This window comes from Myxocyprinus asiaticus, chromosome 31, assembly GCF_019703515.2.
Source record: "Myxocyprinus asiaticus isolate MX2 ecotype Aquarium Trade chromosome 31, UBuf_Myxa_2, whole genome shotgun sequence".
In the NCBI taxonomy this organism is placed as follows: Eukaryota; Metazoa; Chordata; class Actinopteri; order Cypriniformes; family Catostomidae; genus Myxocyprinus; species Myxocyprinus asiaticus.
The window spans coordinates 5,544,794-5,569,807 of record NC_059374.1 but is presented as its reverse complement, the minus strand read 5'-3'; the positions used below and the strand labels follow the sequence as shown (position 1 = coordinate 5,569,807).

At 39.5% G+C, this 25,014-nt stretch overlaps 1 protein-coding gene across 1 annotated transcript; it reads left to right on the top strand.

Moving 5' to 3' along the window:
- Nucleotides 1–3,575: 3,575 nt before the first annotated feature.
- On the top strand, nt 3,576–23,790 carry LOC127421796 (NAD-dependent protein deacetylase sirtuin-2-like). Its single transcript, XM_051664923.1, has 12 exons — nt 3,576–3,590; nt 3,771–3,818; nt 6,390–6,441; nt 6,527–6,637; nt 6,758–6,799; nt 7,838–7,944; nt 8,034–8,090; nt 14,503–14,571; nt 22,226–22,355; nt 22,436–22,495; nt 23,420–23,603; nt 23,736–23,790. Exons 1-12 carry the CDS (start codon nt 3,576–3,578, stop codon nt 23,788–23,790), a joined length of 930 nt encoding a protein of 309 aa, XP_051520883.1.
- Nucleotides 23,791–25,014: the final 1,224 nt, after the last annotated feature.

Here is a 25,014-nt window from a genome sequence, read left to right as displayed (position 1 = left end):
TGAAGTCCACCACAAGCTCCTTGGTCTTGCTGACGTTGAGGGAGAGGTTGTGCTCCTGACACCATCATGTCAGAGTGTGCACCTCCTCTCTGTAGGCTGTTTCATCATTGAGAGTGATCAGACCTACCACCATCGTATCAGCAAACTTAATGATGGCATTGGAGCTATGTGTTGCCACACAGTCATGTGTGTACAGGGAATACAGGAGTGGGCTGAGAACACTGCCCTGTGGGTCTCCAGTGTTGATGGTCAGTGATGAGGAGATGTTGCTGCCCATTCTAACCACCTGGTGTCTACTTGACAGGAAGTCCAGGATCCAGATGCACAGCGAGCTATTTAAGCCCAGAGCCCAGAGTTTCTCATCAAGCTTGGAGGGCACTATGGTGTTGAATGCTGAGCTGTAGTCTACAAACAGCATTCTCACATATGCGTTCCTTTTTTCCAGGTGGGAGAGAGCAGTGTGTAGTTTAGATGCAATGGCATCATCAGTGGAGCGGTTGTTGTGGTAAGCAAACTGCAGTGGGTCCAGTGAGGTAGGCAGCACAGAGCAGATGTAATCTCTGATTAGTCTCTCAAAGCATTTGCTGATGATAGGGGTCAACAGGACTCCAGTCATTTAAGCAAGTGATTTTGGATTGTTTTGGTACAGGCACAATGGTGGATGTTTTAAAGCATGTGGGGACTACATGCTGTTGGTCTGTAAAAACACCAGCCAGCTAGTTCGTGTACGCTCTGATGAAGTGGCCCGGAATGCCGTCTGGACCCGCGGCTTTACGGATATTCACCCGTCGGAAGGATTGGGTTACATCCGCTACAGAGACGGAGAGTGAACTAACCTCTGTAGTTTCGGCCGTGAGAGCTCTCTCCATGAGGGCGGTGTTATTTCCCTCGAAACGAGCATTAAAAGTATTTAGCTCATCCGGGAGAGAGGCAGCGGTGTTCATGGCAGAGTTTTTATTCCCTTTGAAGTCCGTAATGATATTAATTACCTGCCACATGCTTCTAGAGTCGGTGGTGTTGAACTGTCCTTCAATCTTGTCCCTGTACTAGCATTTGGCTGCTCTGATAGTTTTGCGGAGGGCATAACTGGCTTGTTTGTGCTCCTCCGCATTCCCAGAATTAAAAGCGGAGGTCCGCGCATTAAGTGCCGCACGAACATCGCTATTAATCCATGGTTTCTGTATTGTTTTGGTCGGTACAACATCCTCTATGCACTTCCTGATGAAACATATTACGCTATCAGCGTATACCTCAATGTCATCATCAGAGGCGGACCGGAACATCTCCCAGTCCGTGTGATCAAAACAGTCTTGTATTATAGAGTCTGATTGGTCCGACCAGCTCTGGATCGTTCTGAGGGTGGTGCTTCCTGTTTAAGTTTCTGCTTGTAAGCAGGCAGAAGCAGATTGGAAGAGTGGTCCGATTTGCCAAATGGTGTGTGGGGGAGGGATTTGTAGCCATCCCAGCAGGGAGAGAAGCAATTGTCCAAAACCCGGTCCCCTCGTGTGTTGAAATTGATGTGTTGGTAGTATTTTGGTGCTATTGACTTGAAGTTGGCTTTGTTAAAGTCCCTTGTTAAGGTGCGCGGTTTCCTGCTTGCTTATAGTCCCACACAGTTCCTTGAGTGCCCGGTCTGTGTCGGCTTGTGCGGGATGTACACAGCAGTGATAATGATTGCTGTGAATTCCCTCGGTAGCCAGAATGGTCGACACAGAAGCATGAGAAATTCCAGATCAGGAGAGCAGAAAGACTTGATAGAATGTATGTTCCTCTGATCACACCAGGATTTGTTGATCATAAAACATACACCACCACCTCTGTTTTTACCTGAGAGGTCTTTCGCTCTATCCGCTCAGTGCACGGAGAACCCCGCGGGTTCGATGGCTGTGTCTGGAATCTCCGCAGACATCCAAGTTTCTGATAATGCAGCAGTCCCTCGTCTTTCGTTGGAAAGAGATCCACACTCTCAGCTCGCAGAGCTTGTTGTCCAGAGACTGAACATTTGCCAGTAGAATATTGGGTAGCGGGGGTCGATTTGCGCGACGTCTTAGTCTGATGAGAACGCCTGCTCTCCTTCCCCTTTTCTGGCTGCATTTCCACGGCCGGGCTGCCCAGACAAAGAGCTCCGCTGTCATGTTTGTAAACAGTGGGTCGGCATTGAGGTATTTAAAGTCTGGTTTTCCTATTGCAGAACCAATGTCCAAAAGTGTTTGTCTATCGTAGACATTAAGGCAGACAACATCCAAGACAAAAAAACAATCATTTTTTGGATGGTGGATGGTGAGCCAACCTTTGAAGCTCCAAAGAGAACAGACAGAGAGCATAAACGTTATCTATACGACTCTACTGGATAAATGTATGTCTTCTAAAGCGAAACGATCGCTTTTGCTGTGATAAAGATCAATATTTAAGTACTTTTTAACTGTAAATCATCGCTTCTGGTCAGCAGCAGTATGTGCGTGTGACGTAACCACATTGGCATGTTCACACGAGAACAGACGCACATGTGACACACCAGGAAGAGCAGTGCTGTTTACAACTGAGTAGTAGGAATGCTGTACAGAAGCTTTGTTGATTTTATCTGCTTGTTCACTCACATTGTGGCATTTGTGTGCTCATCCTGGATGTCTCAATCAAGAGAAAAACGTGAGATTTCATCCATAACATGCCAATGCGAATACGTCACAAGAGACTGCGTGAACTCTGCCCTCTCATGGGCATGCGCATATGGCTGCTGACCACAATGATTTATAGTTTAAAAAGTACTTAAATATTTATCTTTTTCGCATCAAAAGTAGTCGTTTCGCTTTAGAAGACACTAATTTGACCAGTGGAGTCATATGGATGATGTTTATGCAGACTGTCTGTTCTTTTCAGAGCTTCAAATGTTGGATCACCATCCACTTGCATTTTAAGGACCTCAACTGAGCCAAGATATTTTTGTATTTTTTCTTCAAATGTGTTCTGATGAAGAAAGAAAATCATACACACCTGGGATGGCATGAGGGTGAGTAAATGATGAGAGAATTATCCTTTTTAGGTGAACTATCCCTTTAACCTAAACCTAACCCGAATACTATAACTAAATTTAACTCTAAACTTAACCTTAACAATAGTATACGAGACTCTCGCGAGACTTTGGCAGCCAGACGGTTACCGTATATTTTCACCAGGAATACTTTTTACTTTTTTTTTTCTTTTTTTCTTTTTTTTTTTTTTGCATTCAACCTTGGTAAAAAAAATATATATATAATAAAAATGCAAATATATATCACCTGATACCTGTTACTTTTCTCAGAGCTGCTCAAGATGATGCAATCACAGTAGTTAAGATTACTGGATACTGAAAATATCCTAATAGTTGAATGCAGCTCACTATTGGGGCTTTCTGAGCCACCAAGCGCCCCCTTGAGGAATAACACTCTTTGTCTAATAATATGCAGTTTCTAGCAACATTTTCCACCCAAGGAAATATTATCGACGCTCACAAGTAATTGTCTCTTTAATAAATACAGTGTTGCCATCTCAAGTTTATGTGTTTTGAGAATTTGAGTGCTTTTAGGAAAGGCGGATAGATGTCTGAAGGAAATGTTTGTAATTAATGTGTATTTGTGTACAGTGTGTTGCTTTCTGGCACAGTTAACCTTCAGCTAAAGAGCAGGCTTAGTGTATTAAGAGTTTTCATTGTTTATCCGCTCAATTTGATATATTATGACATTCATTTGATTGAAATTTATATAAATGTGATGAGCTTTTATTGTGTATTGTAGAAGTTTTTTGAAAGAATAGAAGAGGAGACTGACACACCAGTTCTCCAGGTAAATAAAGACACACCTGTAAGTTGATCTTTATAATGTATTAGAGACACATGTGTATGAAATATATGCATACTATATATGTACACGAGACATTCACTGGTGGCCAAAAGTTTGGAATAATGTACAGATTTAGCTGTTTCGGAAGGAAATTGGTACTTTAATTCACCAAAGTGGCATTCAACTGATTACAATGTATAGTCAGGACATTACTGATGTAAATACAGCACCATCATTACTTGAAAAAAGTCATTTTTGATCAAATCTAGACAGGCCTCATTTCCAGCAGCCATCACACCAACACCTTATCCTTGAGTAATCATGCTAAATTGCTAATTTGGTACTAGAAAATCACTTGCCATTATATCAAACACAGCTGAAAGCAATTTGGTTTGTTAAATGAAGCTTAACATTGTATTTGTTTTTGAGTTGCCACAGTATGCAATAGTGTCTTAAGGTCAATATTAGGTCAAAAATAGCAAAAAAAAAAAAGAAACCGCTTTCTCTAGAAACTCATCAGACAATCATGGTTTTGAGGAATGAAGGCTATACAATGCTTGAAATTGTCAAAAAACTTAAGATTTCATACAAAGGTGTACACTACAGTCTTCAAATACAAAGGACAACTGGCTCTAACAAGGACAGAAAGAGATGTGGAAGGCCAGATGTACAATTAAACAAGAGGATAAGTACATTAGAGTCTCTAGTTTGAGAAATAGATGCCTCACATGTCCTCGGCTGACAGCTTCATTGAATTCTACCCGCTCAACACCAGTTTCATGTACAACAGTAAAGAGAAGACTCAGGGGTGCAGGCCTTACGGGAAGAATTACAAAGAAAAAGCCACTATTGAAACAGAAAAACAAAAAGAAAAGGTTAGAGTGGGCAAAGAAACACAGACATTGGACAACAGATAATTGGAAAAGAGTGTTCTGGATCTTAACCCCATTGAGATTTTGTGGGATCAGCTAGACTGTAAGGTGCGTGAGAAGTGCCCGACAAGACAGCCACATCTATGGTAAGTGCTACAGGAAGTGTGGGGTGAAATGTCACCTGAGTATCTGGACAAACTGACAGCTAGAATGTCAAGGATCTGCAAAGCTGTCATTGCTGCACATGGAGGATTTTTTGATGAGAACTCTTTGAAGTAGTTTAAGAAGTTCTGAAATGTTTTTTTCAAATTGTAACAGTAATTTTTCATGTTATTAATGTCCTGACTATACATTGTGATCAGTTGAATGCCACTTTGCTGAATAAAAGTACCAATTTCTTTCCATAAGAGCAAAATCTGTACATTATTCCAAACTTTTGGCCGCCAGTGTATGTACATGGCATGTGCATGACATCACAAACGAAAAGGTACCACTGGACTTGTACCATCATGGTAAAACCATGATTTTAACTTGTACCGTGTTAATACCATGTTTTTTATAGTATGCTTTATTATATTTGTGCCTTGGTCATTTTTGGACGTATTTTTGCAATACTGTAGTTTTTGGACTTGCTCCTAAGCAATAGAAAGTCTTTTTGTACTTGTACCATGGCAGTACCTTTTTTTTTTTTCTTTGGCTTTTTGCTGGCATGCAAGGCTGTAACCATGTCTTTAAAAATTACAAATATGTGACACTGTCCTTGCCACAACCTAAAAACTCAATTGAAGCCACAAGTCACAGGTCTTACCATGTTCTAGATCTAATCTGAGGGTGAAAACACTGTACTTTGTGTTAAAGACAATATCAAGTGAATTTTCTAAGCTACTTCAGAAGCTTACCAGATAACCACGTTCATTCAATTCCTTTACAATATACACACATTCGCTCTTTGTCTTAAGCCTGATATGCTGAAAACAGCTCCGTTATTGTTTTCACATTCAAAATTATGAATGACATATGAATCAAGTACTGTACGTGACATTTTTTTAATTCAAAATGACAAATTTTGCCAAATGGTGAATAGTTTGCACCATTGGAAATAACTGTTGGTCTGTACAACATTTCATTCACAAAATAGTGGGCAAATATTGCATGTTTAGTTATATACTGAAATCTTGCATGACACTAACACCGATGCGTGCGTGCTGCGTGCCGCTGGAATAATCCACGAGGTTCCCGTTCAGCTTCTTAAATTTGAGTCCCGCCTTTATCGATTTGATTGGCTATCTCAAATGACATGGACGAGCAGTGTTAGACTACTGTGCACACTAAAAATGTAACTTTTTTTAAACCATTATGTTATTCCTGCAACAATTTAATGACAATTAAACAGCGGTGCATAATGAACTGCAGCAGAACAGCAGCAAGGATATCAGTTATTGGGGGGGACAATCTGGCCATATCTGATTATTGGGGGGGACTTGTCGCCCTCAGTGTATATTGTGGTTACGGCCCTGCTGGCATGGTTTCGGCCAAGACCTCAAAATGACCAGATGTTAGGCTTTTAGTCAGCCTTGCACTATACATATAGGTAAACTGTTCAGCTTTGTTATTTTTTACATTTATAGCAAGAAACCTTATTCACACTGTGTATTGAGGGTTTGCCATACTGTATAAATATTTATTGATCTCATCTCTCCAGGGTCAATCTGACGACAGCAGTGACGAGGACGAAGCTTCAGGAAACACTGAGAGTATGCGTCAATGCATCTATGACTCATTAACACTTACAGTAATCATAAAGCTTCACGCCTAAGATCAGATATGATCCTTTTTCAGTGGATTTCCCGCGCAGTCTCTTCTCACGGACTCTTGGCTTGAGTCCAGGGGAGAAAGTGCTGGATGAGTTGACCCTGGATGGGGTCGCCCGCTACATCCTGAGTGGCAAATATGAGTAGGCTTTTCAGACTTTAGATGGTGTACTTTGGATGTTTTTACTCCAGCTAATATTTTGCACAGTTTACAGAAGTGTGCCTTATGTATGTTAGATGAGTTTATCTCTGTCAACAGGCAAGAACATTATCTGTATGGTTGGAGTTGGAATATCAACAAGTATATGTTCTTTCATATTGACATCTGTAACATGAGAATCAAATACAGTTTTCTTCAAGGAGCACCTCAGAGTTACAAACAATTAAAATGTTTGGACATGGCCCATTTTCACTTATCGACCTGTATCTTCTAAAGGCAAAATCCAAGCTTAATTACATTTTGTAAACTTCGACATTAAAACATTTTGAGGACGTACACCATATTTCGTCCACTTCTGCCCACATGGGACACTGTAACTACAGAAAATGTCATAACTCTGCAACTGTCAAGGAAGTTGGAATTTGGCATGCATCTTCTTTGATTCAAGATGCCAGTTGCATTGTGAATGGGCGATCATTATGAAACTTTGCATCCACTAACAGGTTGGCAAAATTAGGTTTTATACCAAATTTTGTAAGAATCGCCACAAGGTGGCACTATACTAAGCTAATTTATTTTTTTTGCTTATAACTTCAGAAGTGTTAAGGCTAGAATGTCCCCATTTCCACAGGAAAATTTTTCTATCATTTCAATTTTTACTTTGAAACACCTACTTTTTCTAATTTTTCCCAGGCTGTTTGTCTGATATGCATGAAATGTGGTATGTGTCATGTAGAGACCCTCCTAACAAAAAGTTATCAAAATAAACTTGATTTATTTTGTCATTCAGATGATGTAAACCAATAGGTTTTTGGGTGTGTCCCATAATGACTAAATGGCCAGTATCTTGTGAGTGCAATATCCAAACATAACAAAATTTTATACACATGGACAACAAAATATTCTAAGTGATGCTATAACTTAAGAAAATCCTAATTTTGCAACTGTGATCAAAGCAGTTGAAATTTGGTACCAAAACAACTGTCCACAGAATCCACAGGACCTATTCTGTCAAATTTGGCTATTTTGATCTTGTTCTCTTTACATGTGCTTGGACCTCGAAAATTGCTTAAGGCTATATTTCTAAAACTTTTAATGATACTTGCCAGTCGTCTTTTAGGCCATACATGGTATTTAATAATTGTCTCAGCATTAACAGTGAATCTCTCCTTCATTTAGCGGCTGGAATCCCAGATTTCCGCTCGCCCGGCACCGGTCTTTATGCCAATTTACAGAAGTACAACCTGCCCTACCCAGAGGCCATCTTTCAGAACGACTATTTTAAAGTGTGCTTGTGCTTCTGGAGAAAAACTGCAGTATTATTGTTTATCAACAAGCCTGATTGTAAAGTATTTTTCATTCCTTCTTTCTCCAGAAACATCCTGAGCCCTTCTTTGCTCTGGCCAGAGAGCTCTACCCAGGACAGTTTAAGGTAGACGGTTATGAAACTTCTCTGATATGCAAGCTGTACTGTGATGCACATATGTTTGGCTGCTGTATATCCATTAAAGGGGTCATGTCATGCATTTGATTATTTTCCTTGAGGTTATAGTTAATAAAACACATAATGTGAGTAAAGGTAATGCAATGCATTATCAGAAAGTTCCATAGCAGAGGAAAGCAGAAAATCACAAATCAGATTTAAAAAAAAAAAAAAAAAAAAGAAGAAAAAACATTTTAGCATTTAATAAAACATTTAAGTTAAGAAAAGCTACAATGTATATAGTATAAATATGATATACAATTTAAATAATAATAGAAAAATAACTATGTGTGGATTGGTTAAGAAAGACTGGTTGTTTAGCAGTCTTATTACCTGCATATAAAGACTGTTTCTAAGTCTGTTTGATCGGAATGGAATACTTCTATACTGTTTGCCTGAAGGTAAGAGATGAAACAACTTGTAACATGGTTGACTGGGATCCGCTAAGATAGACCTGGCCTTCTGGAGGCATCTATCTGAATAAATGTCCTCTAGGTTTGGTAGCTCACAGCCTATGATGAGTTGAGCTGACTTCCACTTTCTGCTGTGTTTTGTGATCATGTGTGGAGCAACTCCCAAACCCGGCCGTGACACAGCCTGTCAAAATACTCTCAATAGTGCATCTGTAAAAGATGATTTGAATATGCTGTGGCATTCCGAAATTCTTTAGCCTTCTGAAAAATAAATGTCACTGACGTGCAGTTTTTGCCACAGTATTGCAGTGAAGACACCAACTTACAGTGGCAAGAAAAGTATGTGAACCCTTTGGAATTACCTGCATTTATGTACAAATTTATCCTAAAATCTGGTTTGATCTTAAAACACAATCTTTTTTAACTAATAACACACAAATTATACTATTGTTCTTGTACATAGTGAATACATCATTCAAACGTTCACAGTGTAGGTTGGAAAAAGTATGTGAACCCCTAGTCTAATGATGTCAACAAAAGCTAATTAGAAAACCTGCCATCCAATTAATGAAACGAGTGTAAGTTAGAGCTACTTTGACTTATAAAAAGCTCTCAATTTTTTTATTTGCTATTCACACAATATTATTATAATAATTCACATTCTACTCACAAAAAAAAAAAAAAAAAAAAAAAAGGGATCTCAAAAGACCAACGATCAAGGATTTTTGCTTTGCATCAAGCTGGAAAAAGTAACAAAGTTATCTCAAAGAGCATAGATATACATTTGTCCACAGTTAGACAAATTTTCTATAAATGGAGACGATTTAGTACTGTGGCTACTATCCCTAAAAGTGGCTGTCCAGCCAAGATGACTCAAAGGGCACACCACAGAATGCTCATTGAGGTAAAAAGTACCCTAGAGTGACAGCTAAAGACTTGAAGGAAACATTGGAGCTGGTTAACATCTCTGTTCATGAGTCTACTATACGGAAAACATTAAACAGGCATGGTGTCCATGGTAGGACACCACGAAGGATTTTGCTTTGCAGCAAAAATATTGCTGCACACCTGATGTTTGCCAAAGACCACCTTGACACTCTACAACGCTACTTTGGAAAAAAATTTGTGGACTGATAACTAAGGTTGAATTGTTTGGGAAGAACATGAAGCACTATGTATGGCGTAAAAAGGGTGCTGCATACCAACATAAAAACATCATCCCAACAATGGAGTACGGTGGAGGGAGCATCATGATTTGGGGCTGCTTTGGGGCGTGAACCACTTGCTGTCGTCAAGGGAAAAATGAATTCCCAAGTTTATCAAGATGTCCTACTGGATAATGTCAGGGTGGCTGTGCGCCAGCTGAAGCTCAGTAGAAGTTGGGTGATGCAGCAAGACAATGACCCTGAAGCCATCCTACAGAATGGCTTCAAAAAAAGAAAATCCACCTTTTGGAGTGGCCTAGTCAGAGCCTAGACCTTAACCCAATAAAGATGCTGTGGAATGACCTTAAGAGAGCCGTTTACACCAGACATCCTAAAAATATGGCTGAGCTGAAGCAGTTCTGTAAGTAAGAATAATCCAAAATTCCTTTTGAACATTGTGCAGGTCTAATCTGCAGCTATCGGAAATGGTTGGTTGAGGTTATTGCTGCGAAAGGAGGATCGACCAGTTATTAAATCAAATTTTTTACCTACTTTTTCCAGAGCATTTTCTGTGATTGTTTAATGGTATGTGTTCAATAAAGACATGAAAGATTATAATTGTTTGTGTGTTGTTAGCTTAAGCACATTGTGTTTGTCTATACTTGTGACTTTGATGAAGATAACATTTTATGACCAGTTAATGCAGAAAACCAGGTTCATATACTTTTTCCACTGTAAATCCTCAGTGATATTAATTCCTAAAATCTTATAAGAGCTGACCTTCTCAACTGCAGCCCCATTGATGTAGATTGTTGAATGGTCTCCTCCCTTATGTTTCCTGTAGTCCACAATCATCTCCTTGGTCTTAGTAATGTTAAGAGAGAGGTTGTTATCTTTGCACCAGACTGCCTGGTCAGCAACCTCCTCTCTCTATGCAGACTCCTCACCATCTGTTATGAGACCAATGACTGTATATGGTGATAGAATAATGCTATATACACTGGTGGCCAAAAGTTTGGAATAATGTACATATTTTGCTCTTATGGAAAAAAATTGGTACTTTTATTCAGCAAAGTGGCATTCAACTGATCACAATGTATAGTCAGGACATTAATAACATGAAAATTTACTATTAAAATTTGAAAAAAATATACTACTTAAACTACTTCAAAGAGTTCTCATAAAAAATCCTCCACGTGCAGTAATGACAGCTTTGCAGATCTTTGGCATATTAGCTGTCCGTTTGTCCAGATACTCAGGTGTCATTTCACCCCACGCTTCCTGTAGCACTTGCCAAAGATGTGGCCTGTGGTCTTGTTGGGTACTTCTCGCACACCTTCAGAATTCATTTGATCTCACAAAAGCTCAATGGGGTTAAGATCCGTAACACTCTTTTCCAATTATCTGTTGTCCAATGTCTGTGTTTCTTTGCCCACTCTAACCGTTTCTTTTTGTTTTCTGTTTCAAAAGTGGCCTTTTCTTTGCAGTTCTTCCCATAAGGCCTGCACCCCTGAGTCTTCTCTTTACTGTTGTACATGAAACTGGTGTTGAGCGGGTAGAATTCAATGAAGCTGTCAGCTGAGGACACGTGAGGTGTCTTTCTCAAACTAGAGACTCTGATGTACTTATCCTCTTGTTTAGTTGTAAATCTGGCTTCCACATCTCTTTCTGTCCTTGTTAGAGCCAGTTGTCCTTTGTCTTTGAAGACTGTAATGTACACCTTTGTATGAAAGTTTCAGTTTTTTGGCAATATCAAGCATTGTATAGCCTTCATTTCTCAAAACAATGATTGTCTGATGAGTTTCTAGAGAAAGCGGTTCCTTTTTTGCAATTTTTGACCTAATATTTACCTAAAGACATGCCAGTCTATTGCATACTGTGGCAACTCAAAAACAAACACAAAGAAAATGTTAAGCTTAATTTAACGAACCAAATAGCTTTCAGCTATTTGTGATATAATGGCAAGTGATTTTCTAGTACCAAATTAGCAATTTAGCATGATTACTCAAAAATAAGTTGTTGGAGTGATGGTTGCTGGAAATGGGGCCTGTCTAGATTTGATCAAAAATGACTTTTTTCTAATAGTGATGGTGCTGTTTTTTACATCAGTAATGTCCTGACTATACTTTGTGATCATTTGAATGCCACTTTGGTGAATAAAAGTACCAATTTCTTTCCATAAGAGCAAAATCTGTACAGTATTCCAAACTTTTGGCCGCCAGTATAAAACTGAAAACAGTGAAAATAGTAAATACTTACAAAAGCTGCGAATGTGAAGGGTTAATAAATCTGCATCCAGCTGTAATGGATGGTCGACCATGGTGTTTGCCTCTGTAGTTTGGCTGCTTCAATACACATAATGTGTAATGGGAAATACGGTATGTTCGCCGTTCGACCAGGGGAGGGGATTGTCCTCTACTGTTTCGCTGCTTAAATACAGGATAATGGGCATACCGAATGCGGGACGTCCTGGCAAAACAGATGAGATGGCAGCCACTAGCTTGTACTACACTCGTCTTCTGTTGCACTCAATGATACACATTCTTCTTACATAATAAAATAATTTAATCTCACATCAGTATTTCATAATTATGTATTTCTTTGGTATGTAGCCATGTAATAAACACAATCCACTCTGCATTGGAATCCTTATCATGGTTTATTTTTCAATAAAAATGACTGACTATACAATGCCTTGTATATCAAACAAACTCAGACAGAAACAGTAGTATTACATTTGTTACTCACCGGCATTACTGTCGAGTACAGTATAGTTGGCACTGCTCCATCTTTTAATATAAGTTTCTTTGCAAAGTCGGAATCATAATAGTTCCCAAAAGAATCCTTAGAGAAATGTGCTGAACACTACATAATCCCACATTGATGAGTCATGTTGAATGCATGAGAAATAGGCGTTGACGTTTAAATAAGCCACTCATTCCTAACGTTGGGATCCTTCAGAAGGCTATGCAGCAATGCAGTTTTTACACAACCAGGAACACAACAACGTCTGGGGACCTTACTTGACATCTAAATTGTTTCATTGGTTAAAAGCAAACTACAATAGTACCACCCTGTAACAAAGGTTTGGGTTGGGCAGATAAAGGAGGAAGTGGGAACTGGTTTCCACAGTTCACGTGAATCCGTTTTATTCACAAATAACCAGCAATCGCTGTACAGCTTCACTCAAAACACAAGACGGCTTTTCAGCGTCACTCAAAGAAACAGTCTGCTTTTCAGCTTCACACAACACAAGGCTCTCTCTCTCTCTCAGGGGACAGACACGAAGACTCTGGTCTGACTGTCTCTCTCCTCTCTCTGTGAACTGGCCATCTTTTTGTCTCCCCCGACTCTCACTGTGAACATAGAGATGGTAATTTGTCACAATTCATCTCGGGTGGATGTCCTTACCGCTTTTTCTCTCCCCAGATGGGCGCTCGACCACGCCCTCACCTCCACACACCTTCAGAGTTGAAGTATGTTCCTCAGCTGCTCCATCAGTTCACTGCAACGATTACGTATGTTGTGGAGGCGGGGCTATTCACATGACACTGCACTGTGACGTCACAATGTTGCCAGTTTCAAAAAGAGTAATTTTTGCAGAGTGGAAACAATAAATGTTCTTTTCACACTGGAGTGGAAGTTTTGAGTTCTGAAACATAGTATGTTTATAAAATAAAATGACCTCTTATACACAGATAAGCCAAAACATTATGGCCTCTCACAGGTGAAGCATATAACATTGATCATCATCTAACAAGGACAACAGTGGTCCGAGGAGGGACAAAGCACAAACCGGTGACGTGTTGGGCGCCCAAGGCTCATCAGTGTGCGAGGGCAACAAAGGCTATCCCGTCTGGTCCGAACTGACAGAAGGTCTACTGTAGCACAAGTCACAGAAAATTTTAATGATGGTTACGAGAGGAATGTGTCACAACACACAGTGTATCGCACCCTACTGCATATGGGGCTGCGTAGCCACAGACCAGTCAGAGTGCCCATGATGATCCCTGTCCACCATCAAAATCACCTACAATTGGGCACTCGAGCATTGGAACTGGACCTTGGAGCAGTGGAAGAAGGTCGCCTGGTCCAATGAGTCCCTTTTCTTTTACATCATGTGGACGACCGTGTACATGTGCACCATTTACCTGGGGAAATGATGGCACCAGGATGCACTGTGGAAAGACAACAAGCTAGTGGAGGGAGTGTGATGCTCTGAGCAATGTTCTGCTGGGGAAACTCTGGGTCCGGCCATTCATGTGGACGTCAGTATTACACCTGCCACCTACCTAAACATCATTGCAGACCAGGTACACCCCTTCATGGCAGTTGCATTCCCTGAAGGCAGTGGCCTCTTTCAGCAGGATAATGCGCCCTGCCACACTGCACATATTGTTTTCTGGAACGGTTTGAGGAACATGATGAAGAGTTCTGGGTGTTGCCCTGGCCTCCAGATTCCCCAGAACACAATCTGATTGAGCATCTGTGGGATGTTTTGGACCAACAAGTCCGATCTACAGCTGCTGCACCTCGCAGCTTATAGGACTTGAAGGATCTGCTGCTAATGTCTTGATGCCAGATACCACAGATCACCTCCAGGGGTCTTGTAGAGTCCATGCCTTGGTGTGTCGGCACTGTTTATCGTGGCACGCAGAGGACTAACAGCATATTAGACAGGTGATCATAATATTTTGGCTCATCAGTGTATGTCAGAATATCAAGGAAAATTTTATTTTGTTTTGAAAATTTGACATGACCCTTTAAACCCTTTGACTAATGTATGCTCTTTGATTTCTCCAGCCCACAGTTTGTCACTATTTCATGAGAATGCTGAAGGACAAAGGCTTACTGAGACGCTGTTACTCTCAGGTGAAAGCGTGTGTGTCTTTGTTTAGATGTTACTAAATATTAGTGTGTGTTGCACCACAAAACTTACGGCTAAAATAAAATGGAAGACTGATTTGATTAGATCCATATATTCATAATAAACTCAGTTGTGTATACAGAAAATTACTTCTCGGTGGGCAGCAATACAAATTGGTGGGAGAATTTTGTACAGCTCACAGGCATTTAATTGCAGTACGTTTGCTGAAATGCGCTAAACTACACAACTTAAAACACGTAACGCAAGGCATCATATACACAAAACCATGGCTTTGTTTTTATCAACAGTGAAATGCTATAAATGTTATTCCTGTAGCTCAACTGGTATAGTATGGCACCAGCAATGCCAAGATTATGGGTTCAGTGATTTTTTAAAATAATTAAAACTGCTTGAATTCTGAATTTTTAAAAGTTAAAAGTGTATTAACAAGTCAGAAAATGATCTCTAATATTCTGGGTATTGTGGATCCACTCTACCCATGGCTATGCCACTAAATGAACTCTTGTTTTGCTTAAACCATTAAACATATATAATAATGTGGACATTTACACTTATTTATGCTTTAAGAATTTGGTCATTATACAAATAACATACTATTAACTGACTTAGCCCTACGTTATCATAGTATCTAACTAATTACTTGAATTAATAAAGTACGTGTGCATGTGAGATCTCAATACAAAAAATAAATGCCATTTTAGATACATTTTCCAGTTTAGAATCAGAATGAGCTTTATTGCCAAGTAGGCTTACACACACAGGGAATTTGTCATGGTGACAGAAGCGTCCAGTGCAAAGACAATGCAACCATATATACATACATATAAACATATACATTTATACATATAGTGACATAAAAATAAAAAATAGATATAACAGATAAATAAATAGAGAAACATACAATAGAGTAATAATGTTGTTCGAATATTTTATGTACAGATATACAGTTATGTGCAGGTGATGCAATCTATTGAAGAAGTTGTATTGTTGTATTACAATACAGGTAGAAAATGTAACTAGACTCACATTGAAGCAGGGATCCAAGCCAAATCTAGAGACAAGAGTCCACCACGCAAAATCATAAGGCTGATCGCTTTGAAAAGTAATGGCACACCTCTCCCCAGTTATCCACATGATTTGAAGTATCACACATGTCCGTATGCACAAACAGTTCAGTACAAGTTTGTAACGGGTAAGGATGGGCAAGGGGGAGGCGGGAACCGGCTGAACAATCAACGTAAACTTTAATGACGGAAATGAATTTAAACAGACGTAAACAAAACAAAGACACACACACACACACACACACACACACACACACAAAAAACGTGCGCCTCACTCTCTCTCTCTAACTGGCATCCCCGGCTCCTCTTTATCCCTCTCTGATTGGGCTGATTCAGCACCGGGCATCCATCGTCACACTCCTCCGCCACCCGATTCAGGTTTGGGAAACCTCCAGCATGACATACTCCTCTTCGTGATCCTTCCTGGGTTTCGGCACCAATGTAACGGGTAAGGTTGGGCAAGGAGGAGGTGGGAACCGGCTGAACAATCAAAGTAAGCTTTAATGACAGAACTGAATTTAAACGAACATAAACAAAACAAAGGCGTGCACGCACACAACACGTGCGTCTCTCTCTCTCTCTCGAACTGGTTTCCCTGGCTCCTCTTTATCCCTCTCCCGCTGATTGGCATCCATCATTACGGCCGGCCATGCCCTCCTCCTCGTCACAAAGTTACATGCCAAAATTCAATACTCAAGGGTTCAAATCCCTAACCATTGGTATGAGCAATATTGAAAGTAAAACTTCCCTTAGGTAGATGCTTTTTGTTTTATTTGTTAAGAAATCCAAAACCTTACAACAACTACCTGTACCATAGCAAGCTGTGAATGATCAACAAATGCTTGGTGTTGTATCATTAGCTCTTGACGGAGTCTAATTTAGCTAGATTTACTTAAAAAAAATTGAATTAAATTCCCTGCCCATGACAATGAGCCCCCTATGGTCTTTTTAATTAAGGAGCAGAGAGCATGACATCCTGCCATCTCCCTCGGGCCAAGCTATAAACAGCTAGACTGCCATTGTGCTGACATTTGACTTTGCTTTAAATTAAATACCAAATGATGACATAATAATTGCATGCAATTATAATAAAATGATTATTTATTATTGTTTGCACTGTGACTGAGACAGGATTTTTAAATATGGAGACAATCTTTATGTTTTTGATATACAAAAAGGCCCAAAAAATATAAAGAAAATGTATTGTTAATATATATATATATATATATATATATATATATATTGATGTATTTCGAATATGTTTTAGTCATTTATTTTCCCAAAAATATTTGTCCATTTTAAAATCTAAATATAAAAAATTTAAAAACATATATTTAAAAAATAGAAAGTTATAGCCTTGCCACTAAATTGTGTTCACATTTCACATTACATTTATTAATTTGTCAGACATATATTTTGGCCAGGTAGGATATGATAAAAAATATAATTTAAATATAGATATAAGTAGGAATGGATGGATTGAATATTGCACAAGGTTGTATTGACAAAAAGGTAAGTCTTTGGGGGCAGTTGTAACTGTTCATGAGGTGGATGGCCTGAGAGAAAAAACTTTTCCTGTGCCTGGCTGTTCTGGTGCTCAGTGCTCTGTAGCGCCAGCCAGAGGGCAACAGTTTGAAAAAGAAGTGTGCTGGGTGAATGGGGCCAAGAATGACTTTACCAGCCCTTTTCATCACTCTGGATGTATACAGTTCTTGCAGGGTGGGTAGGGGAGCACCAATAATCCTCTCAGCAGTCCGAACTATCCTTTGAAGTCTTCTGATGTCTGACTTGGTAGCTGAACTAAACCAGACAGTTATTGAAGCACAGAGGACAGACTCTGAGTAGAACTGTATCAGCAGCGCCTGTGGCAGGTTGAACGTCCTCAGCTGGCGAAGGAAGTACAACCTCTGCTGGGCCTTTTTCAAAATTGAGACTATGTGGGTCTCCCACTTCAGGTCCTGCGACATGGTAGTGCCCAGGAACCTGAATGACTCTGTAAATCGGGGGTAAAAAGCCAAACTATTTGTTCCGATGTCAGATTCCAATAGAATGGCCCATTGAAGGTCTCTGCGTTGTTCTGTCTTTTCTGAGCGCTGAAGTAAAGCAATTATTGTTAATTTACACTTTACAAATTGATTCCGTTCTTCATTTTATCTGACTCCAGTTTTATATTAATCTGACTCCAATTTAAGTTGACCTCTAATTTAGATTACAGCTCTAATTAATTTCTGATCATTCTTTTAATTTGATCTCTTTAAGTTATTGATTACTGTGAATCATCTTAATTTTCATTATCCTTTCAATTCGGGTCCCGATTGTCGCTTAGAGTCATATGCCGGCCAATTAATTGCATAGATCTCACGGACATAAAATTGCCAGCCCGTTCATAGTCAGAGGTTGCAGGGTTTACTAATATCATCTGGTTCGGCCGCCTACTGCTTGCTCATAACCAGATGATTTTATTTAGTCACGTTTCATACAACTTGCTAAGACGGTGATAAGCAGTGACTGGTAGTCTTACGTGGTTTCCTCCTATTCATAAGCTCCAGTAATGATCATTATCCTGGACATAGGTTTGCGGTAATAAAAGGCATCCCTCGAATCTACCGGTGATAAATGATTTTGGAGGAATTCAGAATAAATCAAATAATTTATTTGCCAGGTAGGATTTAAAACGTAAGTTACAAAATCAATCAAAGCCAATTTCACATATGATCAGAATGAATAAACATTTCTAAAAAGGCAAGTCAAAGAAACATTCCTGACAAAACTACATGCAACGGCAAAGCATGGGTGATCTGGCTAACAGATTCCCCGACAAATATAAACTACATGCAGCGGTACAGCATGGGAGATCTGCTTACAGATTCCCCGAGCTTCCTGCCAACTTTCCTTAAATACCCAGACAGAATAAACATTGTGTACCAAATGGTATTATCCTTTGAACAATGAGAATTTGGGGGTGAATGGGTTCTTGACTTCCTGGGGTTTAACCTTGTTAACATACAGGAGATCATTTAAATTGTAGGTTAAGGAGGGGGATAGACCTCCAGAATTATGCAGTATTTGGCAAAGACCTTATAACTTTGTTACCATTAGTTTTATCAACATGAGAAAGAGACCACTATACCAGTCACACAGAGACCTCCTAAATGATATCAAACACATACAGTTGCATTCTTTGTTTTCATGGTATTTGTTATATTTTTATATATAAATCTTATGTCTTTGTATTGGTCCTGAGCTGTTGAAAGGGAGAAGGGGGAGAGAGAAGAGGGGGCAGCAAGGTGATTTGCAATTTATCACACTGTGGTGATATTCAGGTGTGCAAAGGCGATTTGCAATTTATCACACATGGTGATATTCAGGTGTAGATTTCAGCTTTTGTGAGAGAGTTCTTTGACTTTTACCAGAAATGGCACCTTTTGGGTGTAGACATCCTGGTGCCAGCCTTACAACTCCACTTCAGCCGCAGTGCTGTTCAGAATGGTGAGCGGGGTCAATGCTGGGGTGTCCTCCTAAAGTCCACTGTCATCTCCACTGTTTTAAGTTTGTTCAGCTCCAGGTTGTTTTGACCGCACCAGACCGCCAGCTTTTCATATGCACTGTGACATCACAATGTTGGCAATTTCACAAAAAGTCATTTAATAAATGCTCTTTACGGACTGGAGTGGAAGTTTTGAGTTCTGAAATGTAGAGTATGTTTTTATAATACAATGACCTCTTATACACTGATGAACCAAAACATTATGACCACTCACAGGTGAGGCATATAATGTTGATCATCTCCTAACAAGGCCACATGTCAAGGTCTGAGTAGATTAGATGGTAAACGAGCAATCAGTTCTCGTAGTCATGTTGAATGCATGAGAAATAGGCGTTGACGTTTAAATAAGCCACTCATTCCTAACGTTGGGATCCTTTAGAAGGCTATGCAGCGATGCAGTTTTTACACAACCAGGAACACAACAACATCTGGGGACCTTACTTGACATCTAAATTGGTTAAAAGCAAACTACAATAGTACCACCTTGTAACAAAGGTTCGGGTTGGGCAGATAAAGGAGGAAGCGGGAACCGGTTTCCACAGTTCACGTGAGTCAGTTTTATTCACAAATAACCAGCAATCGCTGTACAGCTTCACTCAAAACACAAGACGGCTTTTCAGCATCACTCAAAGAAACAGTCTGCTTTTCAGCTTCACACAACACAAGGCTCTCTCTCTCTCTCAGGGGACAGACACGAAGACTCTGGTCTGACTGTCTCTCTCCTCTCTCTGTGAACTGGCCATCTTTTTGTCTCCCCCGACTCTCACTGTGAACATAGAGATGGTAATTTGTCACAATTCATCTCAGGTGGATGTCCTTACCGCTTTTTCTCTCCCCAGATGGGCGCTCGACCACGCCCTCACCTCCACACACCTTCAGAGTTGAAGTATGTTCCTCAGCTGCTCCATCAGTTCACTGCAACGATTACGTATGTTGTGGAGGCGGGGCTATTCAAATGACACTGCACTGTGACGTCACAATGTTGCCAATTTCAAAAAGAGGAATTTTTGCAGAGTGGAAACAATAAATGTTCTTTTCAGACTGGAGTGGAAGTTTTGAGTTCTGAAACATAGTATGTTTATATAATAAAATGACCTCTTATACACAGATAAGCCAAAACATTATGACCTCTCACAGGTGAAGCATATAACATTGATCATCATCTAACAAGGACACATGTCAAGGTAGATTAGATGGTAAACGAGGAATCAGTTCTCGTAGTCATCATGTTGAATGCAGGAGAAATAGGCTGGAGTAAAGACCTGAGTGACTTTGACAAGAGCCAAATTGTTATGGCCAGACAACTGGGTCAGAGCATCTCTGAAATGGCAAGGCTTGTGGGGTGCTCCCGGTCAGCAGTGGTGAGTACCTACCAACAGTGGTCCGAGGAGCGACAAACCACATATGTCTGGTGCAGTCAAAACATATGTAAAACATATTCTGTATGCAGACTCATTGTCATCTTGGATGTAGTGTTGTCTGCGAACTTCAGGAGCTTAACAGAGGGGTACTTGGCAATACAATCATTTGTGTAGAGGGAGAAGAGTAGTAGGGAGAGTACACATCCCTGGGGGGCTCCAGTGCTGATTGTACATGTTCTGGAGGTGAATTTCCCCATTCTCACTAGCTGCTGCCTGTCTGTCAGAAAGCTGGTGATCCACTGACATAGAGGCAAGAACAGAGAGCTGGGTTGATTTAGTCCATAGGAGAGCGGAGTTGATTGTGTTTAAAGCCGAACTGAAGTCAACAAATAGTATCCTTGCATAAGTCCCAGGTCTGTCAAGGTGTTGCAGGATATAATGCAGTCCCATATTGATTGCATCATCCACAGACCTGTTATCTCGATAAGCAAACTGCAGGGGATCCAGAGAGGGTTCAGTGATGTCCTTCAGGTGGGCCAACACCAGTCTATAAAATGACTTTATGACCACAGATGTCAGAGCAAGGGTTCTGTAGTCATTGAGTCCTGTGATTTTGGGTTTCTTTGGGACGGGATGATGGTGGAGCATTTGAAGCAGCAGGTGCTCCAGTGATCTGTTGAAGATCTGTATGAAGATGGGGGCCAGCTTGTCAGCATAGGATTTTAGACAAGTGGGTGAAACACCATCTGGTTTCTGTGCTTTCCTTGTCTTCTGTTTCCGTAAGACCCGGTACACATCCTCTTCACAGATCCTAAGTGAATGTTTGTGCGATGTGAAGGTCGGAGCAGGTGTGGGGTGTGAGACTGGGCAAGACAGATTGTCAGCCAATTTTTTTATTCCCTACAGAGTTGGTGGATGGTGTCTTGTAGTTGGTAATGTCCTTCAGGCCTCTCCAAACTGATGCAGGGTCATTAGCTGAAAACTTCAGCTTAGCTTTCAGCTTTTCAGAATAGTTTATTTTAGCCACTCTAATCTTTGTCATTCTGTTTTTGGCCTGATTTTTCAAGATTTTATCCCCACTTCTGTAAGCATCCTCTTTTGCCTGACGAAGCTGCCTGAGTTTTGTTGTAAACCATGGTTTTTCATTGTTGTATGTTAAATAAGTCCTTGTAGGAATGCACACTCCTCACAGAAACTCACAGTATGATGTCACAGTATCTGTGAGCTCGTCCAGGTCGGTGGATGCAGCCTCAAAAACACTCCAATCAGTGCAGTCAAAACAGGCTTGTAGTTCCAGCTCTGCTTCATTGGTTTAGTGTATTATTATGTACTTACTGCCTCTGATTCATTTTAAATACAGTTTCTGACTATTTACTATAAAATGATTATTATGATTATGATGATTATTTTATTATCCTACTCCTGTTCCTGTGTACAGAGGCAAATATATGTTAGATGTCAACTGTATCAAGTTAAAACTGAAATGTGTAGTGGCTCAATGATCCTTCCTGTTTACAAATTTTAAAGGTGCTTATTGGATCAATAAATGCAGACGTCATATTAAAACTGAAGTGTGTAATTTCTGCACCACTACTGCCACCAAATGAAATTGCAAAAATAAATATTGCTTTCAAACAGCCGATGTTTTTCTTTGTCTTTATTTTAGAATATTGATACTTTAGAGAGAGTTGCAGGTTTGGAAGGAGAGGACCTGATTGAAGCCCATGGCACATTTCACACCTCTCACTGTGTGAGCTTCCTCTGTCAGAAGGAGTACTCCATGGACTGGATGAAAGGTACTAAACACTTCTGTTCTGAATGGGAAGTTGACTAGCTGGTGACTTCTATGTTCATATTCCATGTTTTCCACCCACAGATAAAATATTCTCTGAAGATATTCCCAAGTATGATTCCTGTGGAAACCTGGTCAAACCAGGTGAGATCAGAATAATTTCTTCGTATTCAGCTCATTCCTGTTTCTAAAATCATTAGGGTCGAGAAGTAAAAACCCCATTCATTTTCTCAATATAGAACTTAAAGGGATAATGCATAAACCTTTCAACACAGACCTGCCATGATCTCCAAGATTAAGCGATGAAATATGCTTCTGTAGACGCCACAATCAGTGTGCTTTCAAAATTCATGATAAAGTACTACATTACCCACAATCCTGAAACAAGATCAACAAATCGGAAAAGTTGCTGTTACTAATGAAATAGGAATAGAGGCAAAAAAGTTCAGCAGTGATCGCCCAAACCCATTAACCATTGGGAATGACGTAATACACCTTTATCACAGTCTGCTCGTCAGATCTGGCTCAAAATAGTAGCTTAATAAAAGCTCCGCTTATAATTCTATCAATGCAAAGCATTCAATACTAGTCACTTTGAGAGAAGCATTTTTTATTAATATTATTATAATGATTAATATTATCTATAGAATTTATGTGACTATTGGCTAAAGCATTTTTAAAAGAGGCTATTTAGACTAGTGTCAGAAATGAACTTTTCTATTAAGGGGCAAAATTTGCCCCCGGTGTTGTTTTTAAGTGCATTTTTTTTTTTTTTTTACCATGAGGGCATTGTTAGGGCATATTTTATAACCATACAAAATATGACAATATGACATCGTTGTGTTATTTCAAATACTTCAAATTAATCAATTCCTTAAAATACATGTTCAACTTGAATAATAAGATAAGCGTTTACCTATAAATTTAAATGAACATCAAATAATTTCATGTGATACATATACTGTATATTAGGTCTAGAATAGAAAAATAAATATACAGTATCCGATGTTGCAAATAAGAAATAGAAATCATAAGTGGCAAATTTTTTTTGCCCCCACATTTTTTCAGCATTAAGGCTCATCACAGCTGAGAGACACAACAGACTGATTAATTACACAACCCAAGGCGCTAACCTCTTACCGGAGTTTCCACATTGGAGAGGACAAAATGGTGGAGGAGATTGCGGTTTCTATAGTGAAAGAATTTTGTGCACCGGCTACCGTGAAATTGGGAGAATTACCTCACTGAGAAAGCTGATCTTCAGAAAGCTGACAGCATCTCTGCTTGGGAGTGGCAACACGTGATCGCACACACTCCGTCACTCTCTCTCTCTGAATGAACAAATCGGAACCTACACTTCTATCCACCTTATTATGCAATGCAGATGTAAGCAGGTGGCTGCATTTCCGACGAGAATGACAAAGTTCCGCTGTCACTAGAAGCATAGGTGAATTACGGACCGGGCCAATGGAGCTAGTGCCCAGGGGCCCTTGACTACCTTGCCCCTGGACTGCAAGGTCACGCATCCCATCAACCTTGAAAACAAATGCTTATATACTGTATGCTTAGATATGTGGGCCCCACAGCTTCCTGTTTCTAATTAAATTTTCTGAGCAACTCTTTAACCTTATAACGTGCAAATCATATTTGATACATGACTTTCTAAAGCCTCTACATCATCATCATGATGTGCATGAGATGTCTACTGTCTCCTGGTGAAAGTTTCCATGCTCTTCCGGAAGTAGAACACCTTGTAATAAAATTTCCAAAATAGCTACTTTCATGTTTTGATGCATTCTTTTTTATGTGGAATCTTTAGTAAAAAGTAAAATCAACAATAACGTTTATATTGTTACTGATTTTTCAAGTTACTGATATTTCATTAGTATTTATTGAATTCAAGCAACATGTGCTTAATTTCATTATTTTATAGAAAAAAGTTTTAAACAGGTTTTAAAATATATATAATTTTCGGACTATTATTTAATATGTTAGTCTTTATATGGTTAAGCTTTATTATTTGTATAAAAGGGCTGTCAAATAAAAACATGTATTATACTACTCATTGCTAAACTGCATAAACATGCATAAACATGTATTTTGTAAACCCTACATTACAAAAAATAACTTGGCTTAGGTGGTTGGGAAAAAGAAAATATTGATATTTTACTTTGTGTGGTTCAAAAGTACTAATTAAACTAGATACGTAAAGTTTGTCGGACAAACTATAATGTTGGTCAGACAAAACGTAGTCAGAAAGTTTAAAATTGTTTTAAATGCTTGCAGTTAGACATTTTTACAGGTTTTACAGAAAGAAAGAAAGAAGAGAGCATCTTAAAGCAGATTAAAGGGCTTGTGTATAAGTTTTGACAGCTGAAGTTTGAAATCACAAACATTCCAAAACAGACTCGTAGCTCATTTAAATATTCTGTCAATGTAATGTAGTCTAGGGGATTTTTGGACACTTTGAAAAGGCTTAAATGATGCCTTCGCAAGGCTTTTCGATGGAAGAATGATAATGGTTGCCAAGCTGTAGGGACATTCCAAACAGAATTTCCTACCAAAATGACCAAATGACCACTATTTTTGAGCCCCACACTTCTCAGTCCTTCAAAGCTGTCACAATGGAGGGTAAAGTCTTTGAAGGACATATGGCAGGGGTA

Bases quoted from the DNA above. Each gene is read 5' to 3' on its own strand.
- LOC127421796 (XM_051664923.1), top strand. The intron at 6,638-6,757 runs ATGAGTAGGCTT...CTCTGTCAACAG, and splicing joins CTACATCCTGAGTGGCAAAT to GCAAGAACATTATCTGTATG. The intron at 6,800-7,837 runs GTATATGTTCTT...TCCTTCATTTAG, and splicing joins TGGAGTTGGAATATCAACAA to CGGCTGGAATCCCAGATTTC.